The 26,572-nt window shown below is 34.6% G+C and overlaps 1 protein-coding gene across 3 annotated transcripts in view; it reads right to left on the bottom strand.

The window, feature by feature from the left end:
• Smad4 (SMAD family member 4) overlaps positions 1-23,490 on the bottom strand; it is a 45,667-nt gene extending 22,177 nt beyond the window's left edge. For 2 of the 3 annotated variants that reach the window (XR_001232810.1, XM_013510741.1), the window contains exons 1-7: positions 18,026-18,405; positions 16,697-16,871; positions 16,233-16,262; positions 11,155-11,367; positions 7,802-7,921; positions 7,592-7,708; positions 6,375-6,425 (exon numbers count right to left, since the gene is read on the bottom strand). Coding sequence is in view for 2 of the 3 variants with exons in the window: in XM_013510741.1 (XP_013366195.1) it covers positions 6,375-6,425; positions 7,592-7,708; positions 7,802-7,921; positions 11,155-11,367; positions 16,233-16,262; positions 16,697-16,871; positions 18,026-18,274 (955 nt within the window). In the remaining variant the exon portion in view is untranslated. Of the gene's footprint in view, positions 1-6,374; positions 6,426-7,591; positions 7,709-7,801; positions 7,922-11,154; positions 11,368-16,232; positions 16,263-16,696; positions 16,872-18,025; positions 18,406-23,469 lie in introns of those variants that run through there. The other variant, XM_013510745.1, reaches the window with a different exon arrangement.
• Between the last annotated feature and the right edge of the window lie 3,082 nt (positions 23,491-26,572).

Raw genomic sequence — 26,572 nt, 5'->3', positions numbered from 1 at the left:
TATATATCATCTACTAAGAAAAAGATACAACATATTGCTGAATATAATAAAATGGAAGAGAGATGTTAGTGTTTCAAAACTACCAAGAGTGTAGTATTTCAAGAAAATTTAAAGCAGTACTAATATTTTAACACTGTCCAGAAACGTATACTCACAACTAAGGACAGTAACAAGATTAACTACCTTAATAACGAAAATTAGTCCCCAGGGTTTCTTTCTATATTATTAAATTTTACCAACTGGCACAGCTTTGTTCTAGATACTTAAAACTTTAAAAGGGCAAAAAAAATCTGTGATGGCTAGGTGCTTTTCAAATATTGACAGGCAACAGAGTACTTTTCTTTCTTGTTCATGTTTGAGATACTACTACATCCACTGCGGGGAACTGATACATATAGGTATATTACATCTTGGAATAGTGTACTTTCTAATGAAGAGTTACTAAAACAAACCACATAAACAATGGGTAATTCAAATAAAATTTCAGTGCTTTGCCATGTCATCTAATCAATCAATTACAAATATTAACATTTCTCCAAATATATTTGATTGTTCAGAAAATTTGAAACTAGAGATATACTTGGATCTTCTTGTCTACAAACACCTTTTTTGGGGAGAATGGGGGTGGTACTGGGGATTGAACTCAGGACCTTATGTCTGTTAGGCAAGTGTTCTACTACTGAGCTACACCCTCAGCTCTATACTTGGATCTTCTTAACAAGCCAGTTCTGAAATATTTCTGAAGTTATCTGCTATTAAAAATTTCTTATTAGAGACATCACATTATGCTATGGACAAGAAGCATTGGTAGCTTATACCGGTTGAACCTAAAACTGAAAAGATTAAGAAAATTATCCTATGTTCTAGCAGCAATAAAAAATAACAATACTTAAAAGAGGTCTTAACTAGGCTAAAAGTTAAAATAACTAGTTTAAAAGATAAATTCTTTACAAAATGTCTATAATGCTACGTTAAAAAAAGTTCAAGTACAATGCATGTCCTAGTTTCTACTGAAACTGAAAAAAGTAAAACTGCATGATAAGCAAACTTTTTTCTGTAAGAATAAATGGTAGGATGGGGGGGTTGTAGGCTTCATGTTTAAGAAAAATGTATTTTTGTCATTATCAACTGTAACATCTGCAATCATACTGCAACGTTACTATTTGCTAGTCACCAGAGGATTTGTTTGCCTAATATTTCAGATACAATAATGGTTATGTAAAGCTGCAACTCTGAACAGGTTAAATATGGACTGACCTACTAATATTGAGATGAATTTTTAAAGACATGAGAATAAAACTGTCTGGCATTAGAGTTGCACTACAGACCACAGATGAAAAATGAAGGCCTAGGAAAGCAAGAAGAAGGGAGTTACTATGTGGGAGGACAAGAGGATTTAAATAATATAAATGGGTCCTCTAAAATTTGATGTTAGGGCTACAAAATATATGTGAAAAACTTTTCTTCATTCTCAACTGGATAAATGGTCAGAAAAAACATTTTTAAAAACTGAAGAAAGTATAAAGAAATACGCATTAAATCCTTCTGGGTTCTCTCTTCCTTTGCCCCAAGGACCAAGTATCATACAAATCACAACCCTGGAGCCTCTCAAAATTAGCAGAAATGAAAGGATGTAATTAGTTCAGCGAGGGCTTTCTTAAAAGCCACAATTCATTTGAAAAGGAGTGAGACTGTTACGTGGTAACTATGATATTTTTAATTTTTTATTGAAGTCAATCTTATGAAGCCTATGGAAGTTTACTACTGGTCAGAAAAAAGGAGACTAAAAATTTATGTAACAAGGAAATGTTTTATAAAGCACAGTTTTAACAAATTTATTCTCAACTGTAATGGAAATTGCATCTCTGGGGCATTTTTAATTTCTGAAATACTCAAGAAAAAACTTAAAATCTGGATAATTACCTAAAAGACTAATTATAAATTATTCTTTGTATAAATCAAGTCTCAATGAGATGCCCTGTGAGAATCATTTGTGAGCACATAAAGGTACTTTCTTGAATTGTAAATAGCTTCAAAGTACCAGAACACACCAGAAGTTAGAAAATTGTGGGTTTCAAATCCATTTGTGAATTTGAACACAATCTCAAAAATACTGAACAAATCTTTTCCTAATTAGAAATATTTTCCTAATTAGAAATATTTGAGGAATATATCTCAGCTTTAAGAAAAAGCAAAAAGTCTGTAAAAAAGAAGTAGTTAAACCTTTTCAAAACTACATACATATACATAAATTTAGTTTCTTTTCTGTTAGTGGACAAGGATAGCAGACATGTAGACGAGTGATTGGAATGTAGTATGATTAGAAAGTTCTACCGAGCAGGAGACAAATGATGAGGAAGGCTGCCTAATAGTGGTATGCCTGAGCTACATTTAAGAGGGTAGGGATGCATCATGCCTATCATTAACATGGTCCTCAATGATTCTTTTTATTTTTACGTTTGTTTTGTTTTGTTTTGTTTTGTTTTGTTTTGTTTTGTTTGAGACAGGGTCTCACTGTGTAGTTCAGGCTGGACTTGAGTTCACTATGTAGCCCAGGCTAGCCTCGAACTCATGGTGATACTTCTGCCTTAGCCTCAGAATTGCTAGGATTATAGGCATGCACCACAATGCCGGGCTCTGATCCCCGATGATTCTCGCCTCCTGATATTCACATTTTTATGCAGTCTTCTTCCACATGACACAGGATCTTACAGAAAAGATGGTGTGACTGCTGAAGTAAAGTATTAAAGGATGCTGAGACTCTGCTTACTGTCGCTTGGTCACTCATTAGCTGCCATGTAGTAAAGATGGACAAGTGGCTCTACAGGGAAGTCTATGAAGAGAAACTAGCTTCCTGCCAACTAATTTGCCAGATCTGATGATCAATCACCCTAAAAGTAAATCTTCAAGCCCTCATGATGGCAACCTCAGCCAGCAACTTCACTGCAACTTTCTGAGACCTGGAGCCAAAACTACCGAGCTAAGCCACTCCCTGCTCTTTACTGCAGAAAATTACACAACAAATTGTTACTGTTGTTTCAACTTGCCAAGTCTGGAGACAACTTTTTGCACAGCAACATATAACTAATAGAGTAAAAAATATCAAAGCACAGCATATACAAAATTAGCAGCGAAAGACAATACATCTAGCAAGTTTAGGAAAATAGCACAAGATAATTCAAGTATAAAATGATGACATTTGATAAGAAAGCAGAGACCAGGACCAGAGACTGTCTTTTGCCTAGCTAAGGAATTTGGACTTTCCTCTATGGCCAAGCAATGAGTAGGAGAATTAAAACACGTTCTTGAGCAGAGAAATAACATGATTCAATTGAAATTTTAAAACAAATACTGATGAGCATTTCTCTGAGATTAACTGGCAGGAAGAAGTGTACTAGGATCAGAAGCTCTCTTAACAGGAAGACCAGGTTAAATGTTCCTGAAATAACAGAAGAGGAAAAATGAAAAGAGTTATGAGGTAAAATTCTTAGGGGCCTATTATTTTAGACACAACCAAAGACCATGGGAGTCCTAATCTATTGACTTCATCACAAGTGTATATGCAGAGCTAACTGCTTCTTGCAACCAGCTAAACAGAAACCTATTCACTCAGGATCATCACCACAATTAAGTTACTTCCTTACTCTACACTAAAGACAGAAGCATCAATGCTAATGCAGGTTGCTACAGACAAATATCCTCATTTAGTGAGTGTTAGCAACAGTGACTATTTGGTCTACACATATACTCTGCCGTAAGAATGAAGAAGTACATCTATTAAAAGGCCAAAGGCAACTGCTGAGTTTACAACCAAGAACAAATGACTAAATGCCACTACTTCTTCACCCACCACACCATTTATCCAAAAGTCTTTTTTCAGAGCCTTGATTATTCTTTTCTGAAGATCATCTCCCACTTAGCTATTTGAAACACTGAGTCCCATAAGGTACCATAAGCCACTAATGATTCTCAATGATGCTGCCTTGGTGCCAGCAAAAATTCTAGTACATAAGACAGTGTATTTTTCTCTCACCACAATACATTTATTCACTCATAAAAATTAAGATCCTGATAGAATGATTCCTTTTACATAATTTTAAAACCAAGTAATCCCAAACTACTAAACTATACTGTTTAAAGATGTATTCATCATTTTAAAAAGAAAATGTAACATCCATAACAAGCAGACTACTGGCTACTTCTGGGGCAAAAAAGGAAAGTTCTTGACTCAGACACAATGCATGAAATACAAGAATTTCTAAAATACCATAATGTTCTGTTTCTTAATCCAGGTGCTGGCTTAAGCATTATAAATCGGACTGTATACTTGTATTATGTACTTTTCTATATGCTATACTTCTCAAAAAAAAAAATTATTTATGAAAAAGACTCCTGAATCCACAAAAAAGTTTTAAGTCAAAAGTTTTAAGTGAAGTTAAAAAAATATGTAATCTAACGTGCAAAAAAATATTAAAGAGAATATATGAACTAGTAAATATGTATGTCTTAAAATAAAAGTCTATCTCATCAATACTTTCCTACTAACCAAAATAAACACCTGTGCCCTGAATCGGCAAAAACTTAATTAAACAATTACATCTACTGCTAATGAACATGGTAAAACTGGTCCTCATATTTTGATGTTGTCACTGTAAAGCAATTTGGTTTTTTGATCCAGAGATTTTGTCAATCTCTTAAACTGAAACAGGAGAAAAGTTAAAAGCACAAAGTTTTTTCCTTCAGTTATTTTTAAATGGGCAGAAAAAAATTGGAATCAACATAATCAATACCAACACTTTACACAAAATTATGTAGAACTACTTGAAACTGTAAGACAGCTTTTAAATTAATCATTATGGTCATTGTGGCTATATTTCTTTAAAAAATCTTTATTAGAAATACATAGTTGTCCATCAGTATCCAGAAGAGATGGGTTCCAGGACCCTTTTAGATACCAAAATCTGCTGATGTGGGGCTGGGGATTTAGCTCAGTGGCACAGCACCTGCCTGGCAAGCACAAGGTCGTGAGTTCAATTCCTGGTACCGGAAAAAAAAAAAATCTGCTGACACTCAAGGCTTTTATATAAAATGTATAACTTATGTACATCTTCCCATATACTTTAAATCATCACAGGTAGGTTAGGTTATATGCAAATATTATGCCATTTATATAAGGAACTTGAGCATATGCAAATTTTGGTCTAAGAGGGGCATCCTGGAACCACCTCCTGCAAAGACCAAGAATAACTATATTTGCATCTTTTTAAGCAAAAAAAAAAAAAAAAACCAGTACATAGGGACAGAGGAAAAAAATTCAAAATCCTATGTGTTCCAGAGGATTTTTTTTTTTATTTTTAAAGCTTTTATTACTTCTGTGGTTTTTAGAAGTTATATATAATCTTATAATTGAGAAAAAATATTTAGCTATTTTACTTTTTTTTCTGAAACTAATTTAATCAAATAGTTTATAAATTCCAATTAACCAAAGACAGTTATACTACTAATTTTCTCTTAGTTCATTGAAAAGAAAGGTTTGTGCTAACATTGTTTGGACAATTAAATGCCAGTATCTTGTACTCTGAGTAACTAATTTAAAGATAACAATATGCAATGTATTAACCATCGTCACCTTCCTATTATTTTGTTTTGAAATTGTTTTTTTCTCTTTAAAATAAAATTTTAAAAAAAATTCCAGTTAACAAAGATTCCTGAATCTTTCTTCTAAGATACAGTGAATTTTCTTTTCAGCATTTATTTAAGATTATTCCCTGGATTCTTAAGCTACAGTATTATAGCTGTTCTATTTCGAAACCTAGCTTTACTCTGCCGCACATTTACATATTTAATGTTAAAACCAACACTTATATAGTTTATATCTGATTGAAAACACCACTGTCTTCTCTTTCAGAGACAGTTAAAAATGAATCAGACATTGCTTGTGAATAAGTGTGTGTGTGCATATATATATATATATATATAAAATTTGGGGGGGCAGTACTGGGGATTTAACCAAGGGCCCCTGCACTGAGGTACATCCCTAGACTTTTTTTTTTTGAACTAGGAATCAAACTCAGGACATCACGCTTGCCAGGCAGGTGCTGTACCACTGAGCTATATCCCCAGCCCCTATCCCTACACTTTTTGCCCAGGCTTAGGTTGAACTTGTGATACTCCTACCTCCCAGAGTGCTGCAATTACAGCTGTGCATCTGGCTATATCACTCACTCTTAAACTATTGATTAGCTCACATCATAATAAAGTATTGTACTTGTCTGAAAAGTTGCTACCCTGCAATTATATTAAAAACTGCATGTCTGTTCCAATTACCATAATGAAAACCTAAATACAGGGAATCAATTTTGAAATCCACTTACCAGGATGATTGGAAATGGGAGGCTGGAATGCAAGCTCATTGTGAACTGGCCCTAAAGAAAAGACAATAAAAATCACATTTTTATTTATTAAAAGTTTTCCAAAGTTAAACTTTTAATAAACCTTACTTAAATATAACTACCATACCTACAACTTATTTGTATCAAGCTTATGCAGGTCTAAGAACTTAAAAGCTTAGATCACAAAGTACACAAATACTCTTGAATTACTTTTGTGGATACCTAATAACTAACATTTTAGTACTACCTACCAAGTGCTATTAAGCAAATTTACAAATAATTTCACATACAATATTTAATGCAGATTATAAATGACTTATGATGTAACATGTAATATATTATTTATAATGCAATATATAGAAGTACTTTAAATTATTACAACTATTCTAAAAACAAGTACTTATGTTTATTAAATTAAGGATATTTATATAATGGAACAGTAGCTAAAATAATTAAAAGCTTTTTATGTGTTAAAAAATTACAAATGAATTATTACATTCAAACTTACTACAAGACTATACATATACAGGTAGCATGCCCCCGCCATTCATATATACCCACTTATACAGCTAGAAGAAAAATAAGAAAAATTTAAAAATGAGTATCTTTGGATATTAGGATTTCAGGTAATATTATTTACACTTTTTGGTATTTCCCAAGTTTTCTCTGGTACTATTAATCTTCAAATGAAAAGAAAAGGTATTTTATATATATGGAAGATTTATGCTCCTGATTTTACAAGCCAAATGAATAATGTTCCTATTCTTCCTGAAACCACAAACTATGTGTAGGGTAGCCCTTCCAATCATGCCTGTACAGTATTGTTAGATTCAAAATCTAAGTATCTATGGCACTAAACATTATGGTGAGGGAAATCTTGAGATCACAGCAGTCAATGGGTTTCAATCCACTATGGGTGAGTATACAAGTTACACATGAGATCTAAGAACATACACAAAAACAAACAAATGAATGGAAATCAATGTGGTGTTTATGAAACATCAGCAAGAGAGAAGTAAATGTATTTAGTAAACATCACTATAAAATAAAGATATAACTACAAATAAATGTTTACCAAAAAATACTGAAAAAAAAATGAAAAGCATAAATTAATGAAACTGAACTGTAGGATGAACAAAAGTAGAAAAAAAAAAAGTCCTATAAAAGAAAAAGACCTTACAACAAAAACAAGAGCTTACAGTAATGTCCGGGATGGGGCGGCATAGGCGGGTGGTGCTGAAGATGGCCGTTTTGGTGGTGAGGCAAATTAGGTGTATATGGTGCAGTCCTACTTCCAGTCCAGGTGGTAGTGCTGTCTAAAAATTAAGGCCCACATGGATTAATTTGCTTTTATAAAGGCTGCCTATTTTTCTCAACTACGTAAAAGATTTTAAAAATCATGTACATACTATGATGATAAGTAGCTGGCTGACCAGTAAATCCATTCTGCTGCTGTCCTGGCTGAGGCCCTGAAGCTATCTGCAACAGTCCTTCACTATGGCTGCCTGCCAGAATACTGGCAGGCTGACCTAGAGAAACAAGAAGACATTAACATGATGCATTATAGATGTAATCCTATCACTTCTTACAATATGTGAAGGACCAATTACATCTGATAATTCACAACTACTGTACATAGATGAGCCAAAAGTGGAACTCACCTATTGCCTATGAAAAAGTAATGTCATATTATAAGCCAACCCTTAACCTAAAATAAAGTCTGTCTAATTTTGGTGGCCTTTTATATCACAAATATTTTCTTCAAATGCCAGCAAAACTCCGCTACACATCTAGCCAATCAATAACAAACTCAGAAGCACATAAGTTCACTTTATGCGGCTTTCTAGACTTTTCTGACTAGGTCCCCCTAGAAACTCAGGCTCAAGAAAAAGCTGAAAACTGAAAAGTTAATTATTATCAGCACTGGTACTGTTAATAGCAAAATGCCAGGGTTTGATAAAAGCAAAGCAGATAAATACACTGAACAGCATGTAATGGGGTTAAGCAAGGAAGTTAAAGATCTAGCTCCACTGTGCAATCAACATGCTATTAATCTATTCTGAAATTTTTTCATGTACATAAAAAAACCCAGAATGATGTCTTTTCAAAAATATCATATTCCCAGATTTATATACAATTAGCAGCCATCTCTTTATGTAATAATAGATCAAGAAGACAAAGATTCCTCTGGCTTTTACCCTAGTCAAAAAACCATTCTATAATATCTCTTACTGTCTGGCATTTTTCAAGCTATTTTTAACTAGAAAAGGATTTTTTTCTTAAAGCATTAAGTCAACTGTTTATCCCATTTAGAAAGCACTAAAATATAATTGTTATTTCTAACTGGCATCATCTCATTTTTGCTTATCTAAATAGGAGTGTAATCAGATGGAAGAGTAAATGTCAGCATTACTCTAAGTATCAGAGATAAAAGAACATTTTTCTCCTCTCTATATCTCATATTTCTTTAAAGCTAAAAATTGTAAAAAGCTAGAGACTATTTCAGCATCCCCCAAATTAATTATTTTGAACATGATGTTCTTAGCAACTTCCCTTCCTACTCATCCAAAAAAAATTCTACAAATTATCTTTAAAGGTCAACTACATTTTTGCTCATTTTTAACACCTGTACATTCTACATATACTTAACTTACAAACACTATCACTACCCAGTAGAAATTAAATGATTTTCATTCACAGATACAGTATTTACAAAGGACCACTAAAGACATTCAGGTACCAAAATAAGAATAACTTATAAAGTGACCCTTTGCAATTAACTGTACTGAATACTTCCACTACATAATTCCAAGATAAAGTTAGTCCTATAAAATCATCTCATGTAAAATAATAGTCCAACTTCTCTATTTTAGTCTAATTTCTTTTCTTTTAATCATATATACATATTTATTTTTTTGAAAACTAAACGAACACCATTCCACTAATTCTAAAACATACAGTATTTGCTATTCAATTACAGAAATGTAACCTGAAGACAAGACAAAACTAAACACATTTCATTCAGACTACTTCTTTGGGTCTTCAAATAGTTTTTAGCCCACGCATGAAAACAAAACAGTCAAAATGAAGTCTCTTTAGTAAGCATTAACAAAAACACAAAAATTCAAGCTCCAGATAACAAACAGAGGTAAATGGCTGCATTCTAGTACTAATCTATGCCCAAGTGGCTGTCATATCTTTCTTATGCTCCATCAATACTCATTCTGTTGGTCAACTATATTCTCAAAATACAGACAGAATATAAAAACCGAAGTAACAAAAGCACCAAGTGATCAAGGTTTCTAAAATAAACCCTTTGAGCCAATTAAAAATATGCTATGCACAGACTGTCACTTCTCATGTAGCAAGTCAAAAAGATACTAGAAAATGCAGTTGTAATATGCTTGACTTGAAAACTTAAAAAAATCCATCTCTCATTTATTCCAAAAATCAAAATGTCAATGTTGAAACTGATCTGACATTAAAGTAAACAGAATAATGGTTCTTTTGGTAGCAACTAACGAAGACACAGTCCAGATCACCACTCTACTACTGATGTAGGCTTAAATACAATCTTTTTATCAACCAGGTACAAATAATGCCATATACATACCGAAACAATGCTATATGATTCATTTAAATAAACCAGAAATTACTCCATTTGCCAAGCACCAAACTGTTCAACCTCCGGTGACTGAAAATAGATAGCAATAGATAGAAATAGGTCATACTTCTTAAGCCCCAAGAAAACCTGAACCTGGGCCAGGAATATAATTGAGTGGTAGAGAACTTACCTAGCAACCTAGCCATGTAAAAACCCTGGGTTCAATCCCAGCACCAAAAGACACCCTGAATCTAAGAGTCCTCTGTTAACCCTTCTACCATGGGAAAAACCCTTTTGAAACAGACTTCTCATTTAAAAAAGAAAAAGGTTAAAAAAATGAAAGAAAATGTAAATTTTTGTTTTAAATTAAAATAGTATTTAATTTGAGGGTGTTCATGTAATACACAAGTTTGTCAAGATCCTTTATTTCTAAGTTTGCACAATGGGAAACTGAGATGACTATTATAAAGTAATATTCTCTCAGATAAATCAAAATAAGAATACTAGAGTAAAATAAAGACTGCAGTGCCATTAATGCCAATCCTTATAAACCCAGTTTAAAACTATTTGTTCATTATTTAACTATTTCTCTAAACTCTATCTAGAAAACTTAAGAAGGTTCTTTCTTCTCCATGTACTAGTAAATGAAGTACAAATTAGACCATTAAATCAGTATTATAACCAAAGCCATTAAAGTCCAAGTGATTATACATCAATATAAGAACCTTTAAATAAATTACAAACACTATTTTCTCCAGGACCAACTCTAACACCTATTTCATGCTTTTTTGTAACCTCTAGAGCAGTGATAGTGAATCTATCGCATGTGTGCTGTAAGCGGGGTGTTGAAAGCTCTAAAGGCTTGCCATCACTGTCCTAGAGGCTGGGGCATGTTGCTCAGTGATAAAGCACTTGCCTGGCAAGCACCAGGCCCTCAAACACACACACACACCACACATACACACACATACAGGGAGTTCGAGAAGGAGGGGAGAGGAAGGGAGGGGAAGAGAGGGGAAACAAATTTATTTACCTATGAAAGATATCATAGTACTTTTATTGTTTACTTACTTGGAGTTTTCCACCAAGTGACTACCCATAAATATTCACTGACTAGGAAAAGTCAAATTGTTGACACTATCTGAATGCATAACTCACTTGTAGAAGCCACCGGAATGTTGGGAAAGTTGGTGGTGCTGGTAGCATTAGACTCAGATGGGGCCAACAGAGCTGGGGTGCTGTATGTCTCTGTCGATGCACGATTACTTGGTGGGTGTTGGATGGTTTGAATCGAATGTCCTTCAGTTGATAACGATGGCTGTCCCTCAAAGTCATGAACATATTCATCCTTCACCAACATACTTGGTGGAGCTATGCAGAAAATTAAATATATTTAAAACTTTCTAAGTTTCTAGTCCCCCAAAAAAACTTATATGCAAGTAATATGATGTCTAAAAATCAACTATACTTGAAAGCATATTATTTTATCAGCAAAAAGTACTTAGAGTTAGTAGCATCAGATATATTTTATCAACTTGACTGAATGAAATTTGAAGCTGGAGTATATTCCATAGCTTCCAGAAACAGTCCTAAAGAGGTATTTATCAGTATCTTCATAAATCTAGAAATATCTACATAAGATGAAGTAGGAAAAACTAAATGTCTGACAAAACTCTGGCTGAGAAGACCAAATACTCAGACAAAAGTGAAACTGAATACATAGCTTTTTTGGTATTTTACACTGTGGAGATTTAAGTAGAATCTAACAGCGATCCATTTCTAGGATCTAGAATTATTGTTACCTAATATATTCTTTGAAACTTAACTATAGTAAATGTCCCCTACAGATTTACAACCAAACAAAAATCCTAGAAACATCAAACTGAAATTTTCTTCTACAAATCTAATCCACATAAGGATGTCTGAGATTATATATATATATTTGGGGGGCGTATTTTTGAGACAAGGTCTCGCTATGCAGTTCAGGTTGGCCTTGAGCTCACTTTGTAGCCCAGGCTGGCCTCGAACTCGCAACAATCCTGCCTCAGCCTCCCAAGTGCTGGGATTACAGGTGTGCACCACCACGCCCAGCCCAATAAATGTGAGTTTTTTGGTTTTTGGTTTTTTTTTTTTTTGGTCTTTTTTGAGACAGGGTCTCGCTATGCAGTTCAGGCTGACCTTGAGCTCACTTTGTAGCCCAGGCTGGCCTCGAACTCCAACGATCCTCCTGCCTCAGCCTCCTGAATGCTGGGATTACAGACATAAGCCACCACGCCCTGCTTCTAAATGAGATTTAAAAACTCAATAATCAGTATTTTTCACATATATGCTTATGGTTTAGTAAGCAAAGCTAAACTCATAACAAAGCACAGTATCACTGCATTAACATGTTAAAGAATAGTTTGCTTCAATGTAAAAAAAAAAACTGAAACTGAACTCCATTCATGTTAATTTTCTGCCAAGGACTTCCCCACTTGTTTGAGGACTACTCTTTTAGGGTTTGCTTTTTACCTTTAACAAAACAATCCTTTACTCTTTCTGAACACTACTCCAGAATTTTACAACCTACAGGATTCCAGTATTAGGGTCCACAAACACATGCACTCCCCTTTCCATTAAGAACCAGCATATTAACTAGGCAACACTGCACGTCTGTAATACCAGCATTCTGAGAGGACGAAGCAGGAAGATCACAAGTTCAAGCCCAGGATCAGCAGTTTAGTGAAAATCTCTCTCAAAAAAATTTAAAAAGGCTTGGATATATAGATAAGTGCAAATGCACTGAGTTCAATCCCCAGTATTACCTATTATTTACCAAAAATTAAATAAATAAACAACCACTTCCCTTGTTTTGCCCCAGGTACATCTTTGGAGAAAAAAAAAAATCTATCACATATAAGTGTCAATTAGTTACACGGTTATTTTTTACAAAATTGAGACAACTCCAAAGCAAAAAGAATAATCTGTTATTCAAGTTTCTATGCACCCTCTTAAAATTTTTCTCATGCATCAAATTCCACTCCAAAGTTTTCATTTAGAAAATTCTATAGAAACAAAAAGATCATCAAAAGGATGCTTAACACATCATTATATATTGGCCAAAAAGTGGTCCTAATCATTTATCATTACTACTGGCTAAATTACAATAAAAAGAAATGGTTGCTTCAAGCATAAAGTGATTATGTCTACATTTAATCAGTTTTTTTATTATACCCTTCAACAAAGTTCTAAAATTTTTTTCATTATAAATCTCACATCTCTACTTAATTCCAGGACATTTTAGGATTTTCAATGTTATAGTGACGAGATCTTTCTACCAATATATTGGTATTGCTAATATATAAGGATAAACGTTTGAGACTGTAACTGGCCAACTTGATACTTACTGCTTCTGCCTTTGCATGACTCTGAAAGGGCTTAAGAGGCAATCATTACTTCTGTAAGTACCAACTATTTCCTACTTTAAACAGCCTCAGAAATTTTTATTGCTTTAATATGTTAGCTAATTTCCCCAAATGGAAGCTTGGAACCTCTACCAGCATATGTATTTTTTTAATAAAATAGTCTAAAATATGTTTATTGGATAAAACTGAAGGTATCAACAAGGACAGATGTCTGTAACATATTCTGCCAAGAGAAAAAAGTTACAAACTACTACTATACACTGGTCATACGCAAGCTTTTAAAAAAATCATGTATTGTAAAATCTTAAGGTCCAGAACAGTGTGCACAGTACGCTTTTTGTGTAAGAAAGGAGGGAAATAATACATGTATCTTTTGCATAAAGAAACCCTAGAAGGAAACACCAGAAACTAATAAAAGTGATTACCTGAGGTAGGGGGGAATGGGGGCAGGGGTGGGAGCACTTCTTTTCACTGTATACCTTTTTATAGTATTTTGATTTATGGACCATGTATTGCCTATTCAAAAAAATAAAATTAAAAAAACATATAGTATATATTTTTTAAAGTCTAAAAAAACAGACACCAAACTGTTAAGTATTTCTCTTATGGGCTAGCATTCAACAAATTAGTTCATTTACAAAAATATTTATTGAGCACCTATGTTCCAGGTACTGTTCTAGCACTTAGGATGTATCAATAACTAAACTAGGACATTACTCAGAAATTATGGAACTTTTAAGTCTTTTGTAATTTTTCCCTGTTGTTTAAATATTTAACAGCAAGAACATTACTCCAACTCCTCCTAGCTCCTAATGTTGGGCAAGTCACTTGATCTCTTCATACCAGTCTCTTCATCTGGTACAGTGTAGATAATCCCACCCACCATGTAGAAGCATTGTAAGAATGTTGACACTATACTCATAAATAATCTAGCTCAGTATCTGATGTATAATCAGTTTTCAGTGTTACCCTTTATTATTTAAATATGATTTTCACACAGTGATTGTAAATGTTCTATGAGGGATAACGAATGTTTGCTCTAAAGATGACAAAAAAAGCTGAAGCTACTGGGCTTACCCTAAGTCTATGTTATCACTACTAGCAGGCAGGCCACAGCACTTCTCTGATGCTATTATTGCTCTCTTACTCTTTCTTCTCCCACCAGACAACAAACTGAGTGGAGAGAACATGTCTTGTTTATCTTAGTGTCATGAGAACCTAACACAGTACCAGACAATACATGCTCATTAAATATTTGTAAAATAAATACACAGGTCAATGTGGTCATGAAAAGTTTCATGAAAAAGATGATAAGCTGGAAATGATTACCACAAGACCCCAACACGCACAAGTAAAAGAACCATTCCGTTTTCTTACTTTTAGTTACCTGGCCTTGGTCCAAATCTGAAAGGACCTGAGAAATACCTGTTTTCTAAAGAAATAAGCCATTCAAGGCTGCCTTGATATAACCACCACTAGAGGGGCCCAAAAGGCTGAATATAGCCTTAGAGCTCCTAAAGCCAGATTATCAATCCTATCAACAGCAAGTACTTTAGAAATGCAATAATTTCAGGATGGAGAGAAGTGCAAAGAGCCTTCAAAATTTGGATCCCCCCAACAAATACCCCTGTAAGGTATTATCTCTGTAGCTTTTTAACCCCTAATATCCATTGAGCTGTATGTTTTACTTCTCCAAAAACAGGGATGGACAATGAATGAACATCTGAAGAATATTTACTTTCAAAGAAGTAACAAAATATCAATGTCTGTGTGGCAAACAGGCAGGCTTCAAGCAACCTTAAAGCTCCCATTCCCAAGCTGCTGCAGCTCCCATTACCAATCTGCACATTTCAGAAATCTACGTATCATTAATAATGATGTACCACAAGGCACCACATTATTCCTCTATTACTGGGAAGATGGAAGAAAAATGGAGAATAAAAATGCACAGGTTTGCATGGTATTCTTAAGTTTTAAAGTCACATGATATTTCTAGTCCACCTCTAAAAAACTCCAAAGAAAGAAGTGCCAAGCTGCTCATTTACCTCCAAAACAGCATATACCTTTCTATGCTAAGAAGACTGTAACTATCAGAGCTTCTCTAAAAATTAATCCGTTCCTACAGGATTTTATTTCTTTAACAAGTTCTAAGTAACAGAGGTGAAGATTTCATAGAACTCCACTTTCATATATTACACTAAAAAATAAAAACACACTCCAACTGGATTTCTCACCTTGAAACGTATTTGCTTTCTTAAAATAAAATTACAACAGCTGTAATCAGTATGTACGTTAAAAGTAGTCTTGTTTTATTTATTTGAAATATAACAAAGTTGGAAAAACATCAACACGAAATTTTAAAACGTTCTCAACGTCATCATTAATAAAAGTAAGCTAGGGGCTGTAGATCAGTGGTAAGAGGCAGGCCTAGCATGTATAAGGCTCTTGGTTCAATCCCAGAACCCCCGCCCCACCAAAAAAATAAGGTTTAAATGAAGAAAAAACAGGCTACTGGCATTTTTCAAGGACATGTTACCATACTTTGCAGGTACTTACACCCATTTAAATTGGTTCTGTAAGATTTTCTTCCAAAATAGTTTCTATCAATTTAAAAAATACTAAAACGAATATTGTATTAGTGTTTTTAGAATCTTCTACCATATTTTTTGGAAATCATTACTTAATAAATGGCAATTCAAATCCAAACAGCTTGTTAATGTTATCTATACCTACTTCTACTACTTCAATGTGAACCAAAAAAAAAAAAAAAAAAAAATTAGAAAGATTAGGATAAAAGAAAAAAGACAAAGTTACAAGAAACATTTTACCTACCATTACTCTGCAGTGTTAATCCTGAGAGATCTTAATTTTTTAAAAGAGAGGGAAGAAAAGAAGCATTAGTCATTACCATGAACATATCTTCCATTATATTTTAAATTACAGAATATAAATTTAAGCCAGATTATAAAACTTCTTGAACCATTTTACTTCAGTAGTGCCACTTCTAGCATATGTAAACTTAACTATTGAAATCTATAATGCTTTTCATCTTATTTTTCAAAAACAATGGTGCCAAGTGGGCAAAATATCAATTATATATACTTAGTTTTAACAGTCAAAATACAAGCTTGTTCCCAAGTTCAGATTTAAACCCTTATATTTAATTTAAAATGTCTGATTCTTTAACCTTATTTAAAGTCCTGGGTAACCCTCAAATATATTAAATTTAGAAAAGTTAAACTACTACTGGATCTTTTCCTTTTATATGTCTAAGGATAAACGCGAAGTCTACTTACCAATTCCAGGTGATACAACTCGTTCATAGTGATACGGATTCACACAGACACTATCACATTTTAAATCGAACGCATACTGACAATATTTAACGTGCTTCAGTTCATTTTTGTGAAGATCTGGCCACCTCCACAGTCGGGCATAGATCACATGAGGAAATCCTTTCCGACCAGCCACCTGGGAAACATAAATAACCATTTTTTAAGTGTGTGTCAGACACTATGCAGGGACTTTTATATATGTTCTCAATCCTGCAAGGTCAGTTTTTGTGATACTGTGAAATACACATTTAGTTTTGTCCTTACTTCCTGGCATATAACTCCTAAAATCTTGGAATCTGCAAAGTTACATGCTAATGAGTCAACTGATGATTGGCAGCCACTAGGAAGATTCAGGATAGGGGCATAGTCATAGAAAAAAACCAAGGCAGGATCACTCCCCAACCTCCAAGGAGGCAAACAAGGCTGTACACAGAGCTGACCACCACAGGACAATGATTTTATCAACTATGCCTACATAAGGAAGCCTTCGTAAGAATCCCAACAAGCAGGGCTGGGAAATCTCCAAGACAGCTAAACAAGTGGAGATTCCTGAAAGGTAGCATGTCTGGAAAGAGGCATGGAAGTTTAACTCGCCCTATATATCTCTTCATTTATAATCTTTGTAAAATCCTTCATAATAAACTGGTAAACATGTTTGAGTTCTGTGAACAGCAACAGGAGAACTAAGTTTATAGCTGTTGGTGTTTAAAAAGAGTGGGAAACAGACTTGGGGATCAAATCCTCAACCTGTGAGATCCAACACTATTTTCAGGCAGACAGTGTCAGAATTAAATTGAAGTTGAGGCCACCTACCTGGTGTCCCCTGCAAAATGCCTTGCTTGCTTATGGGTATGAAAAATTTTCACACTTTTGGGGTCACAGAAGTGATACGTGTTATAAATGTATACTAGGAAAAAACTGAGTTTGAGGGGCTTTGGCTCTCCATTCAAAAAACTATAATCTCTATTTTATAAACAAGAAAACTAAAGCTCAAAATAACTAATTTAGTCATCATCACAGAGCTAGAATTTAAACTTAGGTATAATTATAAGACTTGTATTCAGGTTCTTAAAATGCAAAGGCTATGAATTTGTTATAAAAACCATGCCTAAAATCCAGAAATAAAATTTTTAAATCTAACAACACAAGACTTCTGTAAGTTTCTTCAAGCAATAAAGTAAGGACCAGGGATGTACTTTGTGGTACAGCAGATCTAGAGCTTGCATGAGTCCCTGAGTTCAATCTCTAGTACTCAAAACAAAATAAACAACATAAGACAAAACCACTCACCTGAAGCCTTCCATCCAATGTTCTCTGTATGGTAACACATTTGCTAGGATGAGCTCCATTTGTAGTTATGGCTGTTATTAAAGAATCCAATTCATCTTTTTTCTCCTTCAGCTTCTTCACCAAACTTTCAATTGCTCTTTTTGCAAATGTTTCACTTTCTCCACCTTGTCTATGACACATCAAACTATGTACAATGCTCAGGCAGGCATCATTACTTGTTGGTGTATTCGTAATAGACATATTGTCCATTTGTTCAAGTATTTTCTTTTAAATCAAGTGTGTCTCCAATTTCCGGAGCAATTTTGATCTTTTTGGAGGCAGTGAAAAACAACAGCTAATGCTGGAAAGAAAATTGTTAGACATCTGGTATTCAAGATAACCTAAAGAAAAAGAAGAGAGAAATACACAAAATGAGAATATATTTCACAAAGAAGATTCATTTATTTTTGATAAGATAAAACTGAGTCAAGTGAAAGACTCAATGCACTTAGTTAAAAATGCTTAAAGAATTTAAAATGACTGAATTAAAATGGTTGTTTCTGACATCCCAAAGTCATTAAAGTTAGGCCTTCTCATTAGTAGAAAGGCACACTCAATCAAGTCTTACCAAGTAGAGTAGTCACCCTAAAGTACAATCTTAACCTTAGTTGTTTCTGTCTCATTGTTTCTGTTTTCTCTGCCATTGTTAGTTCTGAGCCTTCCTTTTATTTATTTACATCATATATCAGTCCCTTTACTTCCCTCTAATGTGATCTCTTAAATACCTGTATCCTCACCTCATGATAAGCCACACACAGAGAAGCAATTTTTCCTGTGTCTTTCAATTCTTATCACATGCTCACATCCAGTAACTACACACTGAAGTTACACGGTACAGATAATCAAAGGATTTAGTCAGAGATGGAGATTAGAATTCCAGCTTTTATAGTAAGCAGTCAGCTAAATAAAGTCAATTAAACCCTGAATCCAGAGTTAAAGAAGATATGTAGACCCCCAAATGAGAAAATATAAAGTGCATGGCACATAGTTTTCAGTGAAGTAAACACTAAAATATTTAAATTGTTTTAAAAGAAGACTGTCCTAAAACATGCATTTTTCTGCATTTTATCTTATTAATATTTATCTAAGAAAATGTAAGAAGGCAGTGACAGAAGTAAACCACTGATTCAGGACTCCTAAGTCTCAGGCATACAAAAGGCAAGTAATTATGTAAACAAACAAAATGTGCCAGGTGTTTTGAGAAATACAAATGTATGCCCTTCCAAAGACAGTAGTTACTGCTCACTTTCAGAAGTGGCACTTGAATATGCTAGTGCACTGCTAATACTTGCTCAACTTAAAAGCAGCAATAAAGAATTCTATGGACGTGTGATATATCACTTTTAAGTACTGGTGATTTATTTGTAGGGAAAAGGAAGAGGGAGAAAAAGCTAAAGTACCACAAAAAAGAAAAAAAAAAGAAGGAAAAACCATGTGCATGTCAAACAAAACTCAACTTCAATTCAAATCTGACCCCTTCCTCAAATTTAAAACACATCCCTCTTACAGTTTAGCACATCAGTTACTTCATTATTTGTTTCACAAATCTTGAAGTTAAAGAAAACAGTGAAAAAATCAAAACATTCAAAACAGAAACAATACAAAGTTAGAAATTCATGAAAAGAGCAACATCCTCATCACAGAAATTCCTAGCATCTTAGTTCCTGACATATACCAGAACAGTCATTTTTTTTTAAAGCAATACTGAGAATAGAACATAGGGCCCTGGGCATGTAGCAAATGCTCCACCACTGAGCTCCATCTCTAGCCCTGCAAATATTTTTGTTAAACTCATTTTCTGTTATATTCCAAAAGCTTTATACTAAGTTACAACATTTAGTGTTTGAGTATTTCACCCGAAATTCAACTGTCATCACCACTAAAATTTAGCTATGGGGGGGGGTGGTCCTCTTATTATCTCAAAGGTTGTTTAATCCCAGATTTCTTTGGACACAAAAATAACCTAGCTTTCTTGAACACAGCTTACTCATCGTTATAGTCCTATGAACACTGGTGCCTGAAACATAATTTAAAGCTCCTTATATAAAAATAATACCAACGGGATATACAGACATATCCCTACATTATATAGCTCTGGATTACAGAAATATGGTAGTCATAGGTATATGGTATACATAAAATTATATGTTCCTATTACAACTCCAGAAGCATGACTGGACATGTTAATATTTCTCTCAATTGTCTCATGTATAAAATGGGAACAGTATCTGCCCTGCCAACTTTATAGACTTAGTGTAGTAATCAAATGCAGCAGTGTACATAAAAGTATTCTGGGAACCACAAACTGACTAACTCAACAAACACTGTACCTATCATGTGCAAAATAACACAGACACAAAGAAAGTAGGCAGATAATCAGAAAATGGTACTCAACTTAACAGACCAACATCCCTTTTTATAATGAGTAACTTACAGCATCTCCTTAGCTACCTGAAACAAAATCCTAACTTACACATTTTTTAAAATCTAACAATACATAGGGAAGATCAAGGAGGAAAAGATTAATCTATCATAAAATGTGAATTTCAATATATAAATGACCAGGCATACCAAGTAACTTAGAATGCACAATAAAGAAGTCTGGGGAACGTGGTGCATGCCAGTAATCTCAGTACTTGGGAGGCTGAAGCAGGAGGATCACTGCAAGTTCAAGGCCAGCCTAAACTATATAATAAGACCGTGTCTCAATAAAACCAAGAAGCAAAGAAATCAGTCACAAGTTAAGGATATAGTTCTGTGATAAGAGTACATGCTTAGTATTGGTGTGGCACTAAGTTCAACCCCCCACCACCACCACCAAAAAAAAAAAAGATGTTTTACACTTTTATGTAGAATTATAAATACCATTATAAATACAACAACTACAAATTCAGATGTACAACTACAAGTGTGTTGCCTTGGAAGCTCCAACAGCATAATAGCATGTTAGAGACATGGATTTTCTCAAATGGTGAGCTCTTAAAGTTCCAAGCAAAACAATTTCAATTAAGAAAATGAATTAAGTAAAATTTAATTTCTAGAAAATTAAAGAAGGAAAGATGGAAGGAAGGAAGGAAGGAAGGAAGGAAGGAAGGAAGGAAGGAAGGAAGGAAGGAAGGAAGTGGGAGGGAGGAAGGGAGCAATTGGGTTCTAGGCTAATTATATATTTTCCTCCTTCATAAACTTCTGAGATATTTTAAAGTCTTGCGGGATGCAAGAAGATTCCACCATCTCTTGCAGAAAGGCATCCCTTGCCCCAACCCCAAAGCTCTTCTTAGAAATTTCTACAACAACCCCTAAAGTACAGTTCTTTCTCCATTAAGAATTATTGATCCAGGGGGCTGGGGATTTAGCTCAGCGGCACAGCGCCTGCCTGGCAAGCGCAACGTCGTGAGTTCGATTCCCAGTACCGGAAAAAAAAAACCAAAGAATTACTGATCCTGGTGGTGTGATAGTCACTGCAACTCTGGGAGCTAAGGACAGAGAATCACTTGAGTCCTGGAACTCAAGACCAGCCTGCAAGATCAGCAAGACCCTATCTTTAAAAAACAAAAGAAACAAAAAACTCATCTAGAAAATCCAAACATATTATCACACTAAGTAATAAATGTTAGGAGATGTAGGTATTAAAGCAATTTGGGATTATAAAGGAAGGTGCATCTGAAGTCCATAGGTAATGTAAGTCTTGGCACAATGTATCAGGATAGGGTCCAGTGATAGTGAACCTTTTAGAGCTTTGAATGATACAAACTGCCCACTGAAGCACTTATGCCATAGGTTTGCCATCACTGGGGTAGGCTAGGTTGCATTTACAACCAACCGTCAAACAATCCATAGCTTAAAAGGTTTATTTTCTGGTTAAGCTATTTGTTTATCACGAATTAACTGGTGGCACTCTTCACTAACAACTCTTAGGGACTGACTGGGCTGTCAGTGGCTTCATCTCTACATATGTTCTTAAATAGCAGGGGAAGGAATAGGACATATCAAATGCTGGCAATGTCTAGACGAGGTGGGAAACACAGCACTACTGGGCATCTGGAGTGTACAGGCCAATGCTACTGCTAAACATCCTGCAATAAACAGTATGGTCTCCCAAAACAAAAATTTTACCCAGCCCAAAATGTCAATAATGCAAAAGTTCAGTTATTCTGGTCCAGGCCTAATTTCAAGGGTTTGGGGAGGTTGAAGGAGACAAAGAAGTACAACTTCACCACATGGCAGAGAAGAGCCACTGAATAGTGGTAGAACAACTAATGACTGCCATATGTGAATAACAATTTGTCAAGCTGAAGGCAATCCACAGGGGTAGGGGGTGGGGGGAAATCAGAGGATTAAAAGTCAAGTATTTTGCTTACAGTAGGTTCATGTTAAAACATGAAATAATAGAAATAGCATTAGATTTGCAGTAGAAGATCCAATGAGCATATGAGAACTTTGGAAAAGATAAACAGAACAAGAGAAGAAAATGAAAAAATTGGTGAAGGCCTACATTAGGGACATAGGCAGTCAAAATAAAGGGGGAAATCAATGAGACACTTCTAGGTAGAACAGACTGAATTCTATAACCAACTAAACAAGGGGTAGAAACGGAGACAGTCAAAAGATGACCAATTTCCTAAACACAGGTTAACTGATGAAGAATAAAGGTTTTTAAAGGTAGTTATGTAACAAATTCAGTTTTAGTTAAGCTGAGATGGAGGAGCTTAGTAGAGAAATTAGACCTATTTGAAGGTTACCAACATAACACTGGTATTAAAGTCATGATAAAGGTTAATAGAAGGTCAAGTCAGCAAATGAGACATATCTTATATCTTGCTATTGTGTTTTTCCTCTAGCTTTGCTATTAATCATAAGCTGTCACTTCTTATAGACCATTGATGTAACAACAAATACATAGACTACAAAGCCAGACAGGCAAAGTCATTAAAATACTCTCTAAAATTAAACAGGATTAGTATGGTCTGAGAGGCTCTTGTGTAAATTCATGAATTTTAGTTAATGAACACTGACATTTATCAGATATTCACTTTTGAACTATTAAGCCTCTCCCCATCTGGACAGGTAAGACAACTCTCAGGCTAACCATCCAGAGCCAACCCCTAGTTACATAATTATCCAAGATGGAAAAGAACCCAAGCTAGGCCAATGATACAACCCCAGAAAATCTGACGTGGATTATAGGGGGAGGTCCTCTTTCTTATGAACCTAAAGCTGAGAGCAGCCTAAAAATTACCTAACAAAGTTAAACAGACTGCAAAGCTAAGCTAAGAAACAGTATTGATGATACTGGTTGAGAACTTGTATCCAGCATCTGAGGCCAGCCAATGAATTCCCCTTTTTGCTTAAGTTTGACTGCTATATATTCTATAATATACAATGAGAACAAAATCTGAATTACTCACATTCTCAGAAATAGCATGAGTATAATGTAAATCACATGTGTAACATGTGATTCCATGAACATGTGGACAGTCCAATGGGGGTGAACCGATGGCACGCATGCTGCAGCAGGTTGTTTGCATCACTGAAACCTCTTACAGGTTCACCATCTAGTCAATAATACAGAACTGGTTATCTTAAAATAGCAGCTATCAAACTCTCTGGCTCAAGATCTCTTTGTTTAATTTTTTTTTTTAAACTAGGAGTTAAACCCAGGACCTTGTGCTTGCCAGGCAGGCGCTGTGCCACTGAGCTATATCCCCAGCCCTTGTTTAAATTCCTTAATTATTAAAGATCTCAATTAGTTTTTATGCGGGTTATATTTACTTTATTAAAAGTAAAACTAATAAAGTTTTAGATATTTTAATTCTTTTAAAGTAATAAATCCATTACCTGTTAATACAAATAAATTTTAAAAAATAATCTTTTCCAAAACAACACAAAATCTTTGCAAAGTTCTTTAATGTCTAGCTTAAAGAGAAGACAGCTGGATTTTCCTATCAGCACCAGCATTCAATCTGCTATTACTTTAGTGAAAGTGTATGAAGAAAATGTGCATGACAGAGATATATAATTGAGAAAGAGAAGTATTTTAATAGACTTCTTGGATAACACTGGATATTCATCTTTTACTCAACACAAAAATTCAACAAGTGGCAATTCCCAAAGCCAAGTTGTAGAATATGAACTCAAAATTTAATGGCTTTTTGGTCTTGTTGCGCAGAATCCACTTGTCTCTATTTTACTTTGAATGGATATCCTACCCATGCATGATCCTGTATCTGGTCATCTGAGAAAATACTGGTTTAATGAGTTATACAGATTTCCCAAAGGTTGACACATTTTCTTACACAATATATCTTTAAAATCACATTACTTAATATTACCATCAATCTCATTAGAAAAGTCTTTTAAGCAGTAGGAAACTGGCAATTTCACAGCAACAGACACATGTATCCTAAAAACCTAATTTGCACTTGAAAGACCAGATTTTATCTTTGGCAACAAATAGTTTTCTTTTAAATAGCAAGTTCACTTCACTTATTTTCAAGGAAATATCCACCAAATATCTAGGTCTGAATAGTTATGATTTATTCTCTCAAGTAACAAAAATGGTGTTCCATTTAAAAAGCAGGTAGTTCTGGCCAGGCATGGTGACACACGCCAGTAATCCCAGCACTCAGGAGGCCGAGGCAGGAGGATCATTGCAAGTTTGAGGCCAGCCTGGGCTACAAAGTGAGTTCAAGACCAGCCTGAACTGCATAATGAGACCCTGTCTGAAAAAGACAAAAAAGAAAAAAAAAAAGGTAGTTCTGCTTGCAGATCACTCACACAAATGCACTTCAATGTGCAAATATATTTTAAGCACACTATTTAATCACACTAATATGCATCCAGGGTAGAGATTTTAGTTTTTTTTTTTCCGGTACCGGGAACCGAACTCACGACCTTGCACTTGCCAGGCATAGGGTAGAGATTTTAAAAAGTAAAAATTTTTATTGCTTTACCAAAGTCATTCTAAATGAAACTGACCTGTTTTTCAAATGCTTTAATATGTCTTAGGTGTGAAGAACAGAGTAAGAACTCATACAATTTGGAGCAACCACCTTGATTCATGCAAAGGTATCTGCACTTTGCCCACCATTGTTCCTTTATCTTCTGTCCAAATAACACACAGAAAGGCTAAATAACATTTCAGCTATGTTTTAATACTTATAAGGTTGATTTCATGAATCTCTCTAAAGGGTGTAGGGATCCCCAGGAATCTATGGACCACACTCTGAGAACCACTGTTTTAAAAGACTGGCAATTAAGTTGAATCCTAACAACTGAAACATATATTTCATGACACTTTTAGTCCATCAAGTCAATCTAGTTTATTCTTTGAAAAGGAGCTGTATTACAATCCCATGCAGGTTAGCCCAGCTCTACTAAATAGCTATCCAGGGTCGGGCCCTAGCTTTAAAAAACACTGTTGGAGTCCAAACTGTCAGTTTCATAAACCACTCATGCTATCTACAAACTTCACTTTACACATTACCAAACAAGAGTAAAATAAATTCAATGTCATGAATATGTGCAACTAATTTAAAAGAAGTTATGTCACTTTTCTTTACAATTAGTTGCCTCATCCTACTGGTAATTTTAGTAAAGATGTCAATGACATAGATGCATTTATTGTGTTTAAAGAAAATGATTCTTGGCTTAGTTCTTCTAGTTTAGTACTACATGTCATCTTTTCACTCATGATTCAATTGCTAAAATGACTGACTACCTATTGGTATCAAATACGCCAGAATTCACTAGTGAGCAACACTTATTAATAAAGTTAACTCAGTTTTACACTTAGAAATATGTTTTGACTTGAAAAGTCTTGAGGTGCACACATTTATCCAATTTGAGACACAGAAATCATACTTTACTAAAATACAAATATTCAGTGACAGTCCTTTTGCTTAATCATAAGATTTGCTTCAAAACATGTCAACTGGGTTTGACAGATTTCAAATAAATTACTGCAGTGTACTGATGATGGAAAGGTAAAGTCTGTACTATATTAACACAAATGAAGCAATAAAGATAAACACTGTAAATAATCAAAGCCTTTCAAATCAAGAGGAGTTTTTTATAATACGGATTCTCGCCAGGGATATAGCTCAGCGGCACATGCACCTGCCTGGCAAGCAAGGTCCTGAGTTCGATTTCCGGTACAAAAAAAAAGTCAATTATAATACAGATTCTCCTGCTTCCTCCACTCCATTTGCATTCTGTGCATGTGCTGAAATTTTTGGGTGGCAAAAATTACTTCTAGGACTTTTGAAAGTTATTTAAATAAACTTCTAGAGACAGAGACAGACATACAGCTACACTACAGACCAGCTCTTGGAAACTACTTTAGGTGATATAAATTTTTTTTTTTTTTGGTTTTTCTCTGGTACCGGGAACCGAACTCACAACCTTGCGCTTGCCAGGCAGGCGCTTTTGCCGCTGAGCTAAATCCCCAGCCCCTAGGTGATATAAATGTTAAATTACACATATTCCTAGATGATCTCTAAAGAACTGCCA

This window comes from Chinchilla lanigera, unplaced genomic scaffold, assembly GCF_000276665.1.
Source record: "Chinchilla lanigera isolate Chin_1 unplaced genomic scaffold, ChiLan1.0 scaffold00001, whole genome shotgun sequence".
Lineage (NCBI taxonomy): Eukaryota > Metazoa > Chordata > Mammalia > Rodentia > Chinchillidae > Chinchilla > Chinchilla lanigera.
Note: the sequence above shows the minus strand (reverse complement) of the source record. Positions and strands in the feature narration are given on the sequence as shown.